General features: G+C 43.4%; 2 protein-coding genes across 3 annotated transcripts; one reads left to right on the top strand and one right to left on the bottom strand.

The window, feature by feature from the left end:
* Positions 1-347: 347 nt before the first annotated feature.
* On the top strand, positions 348-4,665 carry fuom (fucose mutarotase; the record flags this gene model as incomplete). Its single annotated transcript, NM_001165267.1, is given in 6 exon segments — positions 348-487; positions 2,348-2,416; positions 3,650-3,720; positions 3,813-3,911; positions 3,993-4,066; positions 4,449-4,665. Coding segments are annotated over 6 exon segments (465 nt in total). The 3' UTR covers positions 4,516-4,665.
* A 95-nt stretch (positions 4,666-4,760) lies between these two features.
* On the bottom strand, positions 4,761-6,409 carry si:ch211-217g15.3 (uncharacterized). 2 transcript variants are annotated; one of them, XM_014154378.2, is made up of 4 exons: positions 6,285-6,404; positions 6,076-6,142; positions 5,921-5,958; positions 4,761-5,671 (listed from the first exon to the last, which is right to left on the bottom strand). In XM_014154378.2, the coding sequence occupies exons 1-4, from the start codon at positions 6,338-6,340 to the stop codon at positions 5,008-5,010; spliced, it is 825 nt and encodes a 274-aa protein (XP_014009853.1). In that variant the 5' UTR covers positions 6,341-6,404; the 3' UTR covers positions 4,761-5,007. The 2 variants fall into 2 exon arrangements, with proteins under 2 accessions (XP_014009853.1, XP_045556616.1); XM_045700660.1 differs by having other exon boundaries at positions 5,921-6,142; positions 6,285-6,409.
* Between the last annotated feature and the right edge of the window lie 668 nt (positions 6,410-7,077).

Raw genomic sequence — 7,077 nt, 5'->3', positions numbered from 1 at the left:
AGCACAGACAACCGGTAAATATCATTGTATTCAACATTCTGGCCTGTAGAGACAATTGCATCTTTTTTACAGCGACTTCTTTCAGTCTATCTGTGGAGTAACCATGGTAACAGTCTGATATTTAGACTGTTAGTTGCCTATGTTATGTTTCAGTAGCATTACTGCCTGTGTGTGTAAGTAGTAGGGTGTGCACGCTCGCGGTTATGTGGGTTGTTGTGGCTGAAATGCCAGGGCTGAATTTCTGCCCCAGTCCGCCCCTGAGGAGGGGTGTGCCCTCACTGACTGTAGTTCGGCAACCTGTGTTAGACTAATCAAATAGCCTACAAGCACTCTGATCTCATGACTTACTTCCTGGTCGTCTTTTTCCTTCTGTGAAGTGCCTGTGTTATCGAACCTGCTACTATGGTTATTCTAAAAGGAATACCGTCCATTCTGTCGCCAGAGCTGCTGTATGCTCTGGCCAAGATGGGCCACGGAGACGAACTGGGTAAATAAATCAGCTAGCTACGCTCGTAAGAGCGAACATTAACTTGCTGGTTCAGTGAAGGTCTGTGAACGTCATCTGTTTGATGGATCTTGTTGTCAGCAGTGATGTTAATGTTTGATACCGGAGCTCCGAGGCATGCGTCGAAATCGCAAAGCACTGTAATTCAAACAAAGCAGTGTGCCGATCAGGGTTGCCAGGTACCGCTACAAGTTCTAAGACAATGACTGCTCAACCCGCGCAAAAGGTCTGAAAACGAACCCAACTAGTTTTTTCGACAGCAAGAGAGGAGCGGACACGTGTATACAATAAACCCTTTTCCCCAAAACGTTATCGAGACAATTAAGAAGTAATCTCGACCAAACTTGTAACGACGTTAGACGCAAAATTCTGTTTTCATCAAAATATGAATTATTGTGAACTATGACATGTCATAATAAAGACATTTGAATATGTCGCAAGAGAAAAGATAATTGGCCGGGTTAAACTCGCCAGATCATTTTCCGTCAATGGATGACGATTTAAGTCGTTGGCCACATGCCTTACCCCTTGTGCCTTATTGCTTAATCATTGCAGTCAAACGAGTTAAATCGACATCCATAAGGGCTGTTCTTAAGCGTGACGCAATGCAGAGTGCCTCTATACAGCCGTTAGCCCGGGTGTAATGGCCAGATACCACAAACCCCAGGGTGCCTTATTGCTTAAACTGGTTACCAACGTAATTAGAACAGTAACTTTTGTTTTGTTATACCCATGGTATACGGTCTGATATACCACAGCTTTTAGCCAAGCAGCATTCAGGGCTCGAAACCGGTTTTATAATTGTAAATGCATCTCTTTTGCGCACTATAGATAAATCCGACAGGAGTTTGAGTGATGAAAGTTGGACAGAGGATGTCCAAATCTCTGAGCAAGAAACACTTGGATGAATAAAAATTTAAAAAACCCGAATGTTAGGCTATTTTCTGGCAATTCTGCCATTATTATGTGCCAGATGTTAAGACTGCAAACATTTATAAATGGCCCATTTGCGAGATTGACCTGTCATTTCAATAGGCATAGGCTACAGACTAAAATCTGGGTTTATTATTGTAATTCAACTTTGCCATGGTTTTCTTAGATATATGCAGGTAGCCTTTAGCTCCTGATAGGCCTACATCTTATTTTGGATAGTCTGCAATAGCCTAGGCATAATGTAGGCAAGCTGTGAACTGAACAATTTAGCTGCTACCATAGTTCAAAATAACACACACATTTATTCAACATGAATAGCTTGGCGATTTAGAGGTAAGAAGTGCTTGTGTTTCCCAATAGTCAGTGTTAATTATATATGTTTTACCTGTAGCCTAATCTGACTGACTGTTATCTTCAATCTAATGCATTCTAACAACTGATGTAATGGTGAATGTGCATAAAGATGGCAAAATTCAAATATGACATCATTGTTTTAGCACTATCCACACTGAGTTTTTAAACTACAGCACGTGATATCTGCTAATGTCCATACAAAAAAGGGTAACGAGAGCAATGTACAATATGGCTAACTTATTAAAAACTAGGAATTTGTGGTAAGTGCATGAGGGCCGCCATCTTTATGCACCTCCACTATTGGCTTTTGTTTCTAAACTCCTCAAACCTAGGCTGTAGGTTTATACCACCTAAGCGAGGTGAAATGCAATAGTCAATAGAAGACATTACAGTTTTAGTTTATCCCCCATCCAATCAATCTGGCAACTTCTGTTTAAAAAAAAAAAAATGTGTCAACTCATCTCTCAACTCAAACTCCTGGTTACAGATTGAAGTCTCAAACAAGGACAATAAAAAGATTACATTGATATATTTGAATTCATTGTCTTGTTACAGTTCTGGCTGATACAAACTTCCCTACCTCCTCCACCTGCACCTGCGGTCCCATTGAGATCCGAGCTGATGGTAGGTGTATAGTTAACCTTTACTTAACCGAGCTGATGGTAGGTGTATAGTTAACCTTTACTTAACCAGGGGAACAGAAAAAACACTCCGGATACTTATGTGGTGTAGTACCGGTATGTAGTATACTTATATTTTTCCCTGGCAAAAATGAAAACACAATGTATGTAAAATATTGTTTGCTGTAGCATGGAAAATAAATCAAATCAAATGTATTTATATAGCCCTTCTTACATCAGCTGATATCTCAAAGTGCTGTACAGAAACCCAGCCTAAAACCCCAAACAGCAAGCAATGCAGGTGTAGAAGCACGGTGGCTAGGAAAAACTCCCTAGAAAGGCCAAAACCTAGGAAGAAACCTAGAGACGAACCAGGCTATGAGGGGTGGCCAGTCCTCTTCTGGCTGTGCGGGTGGAGATTATAACAGCACATGGCCTAGATGTTCAAATGTTCATAAATGACCAGCATTGTCAAATAATAATAATAATCATAGTAGTTGTCGAGGGTGCAACAAGTCAGCAACACAAGAGTAAGTGTCAGTTGGCTTTTTCATAGCCGATCTTTGAGAGTATCTCTACCGCTCCTGCTGTCTCTAGAGAGTTGAAAACAGCAGGTCTGGGACAGGTAGCACGTCCGGTGAATAGGTCAGGGTTCCAGCAGGTCTGGGACAACAGGTCTGGGACAGGTAGCACGTCCGGTGAACAGGTCAGGGTTCCATAGCTGCAGGCAGAACAGTTGGAACTGGAGCAGCAGCACGGCCAGGTGAACTGGGGACAGCAAGGAGTCATCAAGCCAGGTAGTCCTGAGGCATGGTCCTAGGGCTCAGGTCCTCCGAGAGAGAGAAAGAAAGAGAGAATTAGAGAGAGCATATTTAAATTCACACAGGACACCGGAAAAGACAAGAGAAATACTCCAGATGTGACAGACTGACCCTAGCCCCCCGACACATAAACTACTGCAGCATAAATACTGGAGGCTGAGACAGGAGGGGTCAGGAGACACTGTGGCCCCATCCGATGAAACCCCCGGACAGGGCCAAACAGGTAGGATATAACCCCACCCACTTTGTCTGGATGACCACAAATAATTGTTTGTTTCCAACATTAGGGCTGTTTTCCTTCGTGTTTTGTTTCCTTGCCAGTGTTGCCACGATACTAACGAGTGTCCCGATACTGGCCCTAATTAAAGAGTGTGTTGTATTGTATTATATGGTCAGTCTCTGTGATTTTCCCGCAGGTCTAGGGGCTGCTGAGCTTTTGGAGGCCATTTTGAAGTTATTGCCCCTGGATACCTACGTCCTCAGCCCGGTAGGTCCCCAGCAACTGGAAATGTCAATATGTCACATCTGGAGAGCTAGCTGGACAGTGACCAATTGTTTTGTGTGCATGTACGTGTGTAGGCTGCCGTGATGGAGTTGGTGGACAGTGACAAAAAAAGGGGACTAGCCACTCCTGTATGGGACATCTTCAGACAGAAGCTGGCACATGCTGGGGTACAGGTGAGTGGATAGGGGTGAACGCATGCGCACACACACACATACTTATATGTTGAGTAAAGTTATTGTGTGTTCTGTGTCCAGGCTCCTCTAGAGAAGGTGGAGAGATTTGCATTCTATGAACGAGCCAAGAAAGCCTTTGCTGTTGTAGCAACTGGGTGAGATACAGGTTTTTCTCTCTTTGTGTGTGCGTGTGGGCACGTCATGCATCAGTGTAGATAAGTGGGGCGGCAGGTAACCTAGCGGTTAACAGCGTTGGGCCAGTGACCGAAAGGTCGCTGGTTCGAATCCCGAGCTGGCAAGGTGGAGAAATTGGCCGTTCTGCCCTTGAGCAAGGCAGTTAACCCCCAACAACAACTGCTCCCAGGCTGCCGATGACGACGATTAAGGAAGCCCCCTGCACCGCTCTGATTCGGAGGGGTTGGGTTAAATGGTGGAAGACACATTTCGGTTGAATTCATTCAGATGTGCAACTAACTGACTAGGTATCTCTCTAGTTTTGTGTGTGTGTTTACTGTGTCTCTCTCTCTATATAAACAGGGAGACAGCGCTCTATGGGTGCCTGATACTGAAGAAGGGAGTCATCCCGGGTGAACTACTAGATTGACACACACAATGAATGTTATCGACGGGGCACAACCAAATTTCGCATTGCCTAACAAATTACCTAAGAATTTGAGTTTGCATGTTTCTGAGAAACATCTAGATTTTCTTTAAAAATATATATTATGTTGATGTCACGATCCGTCTGAAATCGAATATGCAATGTATCAATTGTAAATAAACAATAGTGATTTTTCTATTCGTATTCCATGTGAATGATTAAGTAGATGTAAGACAGACACATTACAGTAGAGGTTACAAGTGTCTTTAATGTTTTAGAAGATCAACTTATACAGTACTGGTTATTAAACATAATAAACGGTTAGATCCATACAGTGTTAGTTTATAGACTTCTATAGAGTCACTCCGATGTGCATTTAACCCATTGCTGTATGTACAGCTTTTAACTGTATTTGATTGGATGCAGTAGAGCTGTATCTGACTGTAGAGTTGACAGTCAGTTAGGGGGCAGATATCATGGGTCTTAGGTGTTTAATTAATGATGATAGAGGTCATCCAGGTCCTCTTCTGGTTCTCTGTACATCCTCTGAGAGGGCCGATCGGCAGACTGCTGCCTGTCCTGGCCAGGTACAGGTACAGGCAGGTCACCATGGTAGAGGTCATCCCTGTCTTCCTCTGGCTCACTATGACCCTTCACCTCTGCCCCTACAGCAGCTAGCTCCCCCTGGTGAGGCACGTCCACTTGGTACTGCCCGTCTCCCCTTTTCATCTCTGGATGGTAGAGTTCGTCCCAGTCCTCTTCAGGGTGCCGTGGATCCACCTGGCCTGAGAAGAGATGAGAGATGTTATCTAGATCTATCCCAGCCTCCTGGTAGTACTTGGTGTTATCCTCCTCAAGGGGCTCTGTCTGGATGGCCATCCGAACGAAGGTGTCCTCTGGCTGAGATCGGGCTCTGGCCAGGTCAGCCTCGTGGGTCTGCTCCATGGATGGGTGGTATAGATGGTCCATGTCCTCCTCGGTTGTGGAGTATCTGCCTTGGACTACCTCTTTTTCTACCTTCTGTCTCTTCCCACCTCCCCCTCTCATGTTCTTCCAGATGGCCATGACAGGGTGGATGTCATTGTTAGTGATGTCCATGTCTTCAGGAGCCTCCACCTGCTTCAGCCCCAGATCAAACATCACCCTCTCCTTTTCAGACCTAAAGAGGGAGTGAACAGTGAAGCATTATTACTGGGTGGAGGGAGGGAAACACAGACCGGGATTCAATCTGTATAATGCTGTGGACAATGTTACCGCGTTTGTGGAAATCACATTCAAGGTAAACGGCGCGTTGTCGACAAAGTGCGATTGGCTTGCATCCCGGCTTTAGGCTGATACACATTTTCTGCACAGGTCTGCATATTTTATTATATATGAACCGAAAGATAACAGAACAGAGAGGACTCACATCAGAGTCTCCTGGACTGCATACTCAGCCACTTTATCCTGCAAGAGCGAGAACAGAAGACTGGTACATAGGAGAATAATAGTACATAGTACACTTAAGGGAGGCGAGTACATACATTGAAGTAATGTTATATTTATGCAGTCTACAGTACGTACCCAGGACTTGTATGGCTTGGCTGAGTTGCCATAAACCAGTAGAGAGATGCAGATCAACACAGAAATTCTGAGAGGAAGAGAGACATGATGATCAACTGACTATTGATGATTATTAACCTGATTAACTGACAACTGATTCACTGTGTTCTGATGTAACGTGTACTATATGGCAGTGGTTTTCCCCTGAAAGTACTGGAAGAGGTTCTTACCTGAACATGTTGTCTCTGTGAAGTGTTCTTCGTGTGTGTTTCTCAGCTGAGATCATAGTCTGGGTGATACACACACCTGTCCTGACACACAATAGATCAAAGGTTGTATAATAAACTCTGATTTTGACCTTTGAACTCACCCAGTTATTCAGAGTTATTAGTCATGTTGGCTGTCATGTTTGGGTTGTGTGGCTATGTAATTTGTATAAGCTGTTTAGTTTTGTGTATACACTATGAGAAGTTGTTGTCATGTGGAAAATGAAGTCATAAGTGACATTTTAACCTCGCCATCACCACTGCTACACACTAAAGATTGGCTCTAACTGTTCTTAATCTGTGATAGATTTAAATAACACAGGGACAAAATAGTTACACATTTATGTGTGGAATGGATTGTATTTTGGAAATATGAAGTAATTTATACAAGTCTGAAGTTGAATTTGATATTATTGTTTCTGTCTGACACACTGGGGCCAGCAAGCCTAGCCCAGATTCTGCATGTCAGCATAACAACACAGTGAGATGAATCATTAACCAACTACTATGTTATCTGATGTTACCATGGTCTTAGCCAAAAACATTCAAACTCAGTTTTTCACAATTCCTGACATTTAATCCACAGGTGTGCCTTGTTAAAAGTTTTGTGAAATTTCTTTCCTTTTTAATGCATTTGAGCCAATCAGTTGTGTTGTGACAAGGTAGAGGGTTATACAGAAGATAGCCCTATTCGGTAAAATACCAAGTCCATATTATGTCAAGAAAAGCTCAGATAAGCAAAGAGAAATGACAGTCC

Source organism: Salmo salar, chromosome ssa18 (genome assembly GCF_905237065.1).
Source record: "Salmo salar chromosome ssa18, Ssal_v3.1, whole genome shotgun sequence".
NCBI classification, from domain to species: domain Eukaryota; kingdom Metazoa; phylum Chordata; class Actinopteri; order Salmoniformes; family Salmonidae; genus Salmo; species Salmo salar.
Note: the sequence above shows the minus strand (reverse complement) of the source record. Positions and strands in the feature narration are given on the sequence as shown.

Bases quoted from the DNA above. Each gene is read 5' to 3' on its own strand.
- si:ch211-217g15.3 (XM_045700660.1), bottom strand. From the start codon at position 6,340: ATGATCTCAGCTGAGAAACACACACGAAGAACACTTCACAGAGACAAC. The intron at 6,143-6,284 runs GTAAGAACCTCT...TCTTCCTCTCAG, and splicing joins CACAGAGACAACATGTTCAG to AATTTCTGTGTTGATCTGCA. The intron at 5,672-5,920 runs GTGAGTCCTCTC...CTCCCTCTTTAG, and splicing joins GCAGTCCAGGAGACTCTGAT to GTCTGAAAAGGAGAGGGTGA.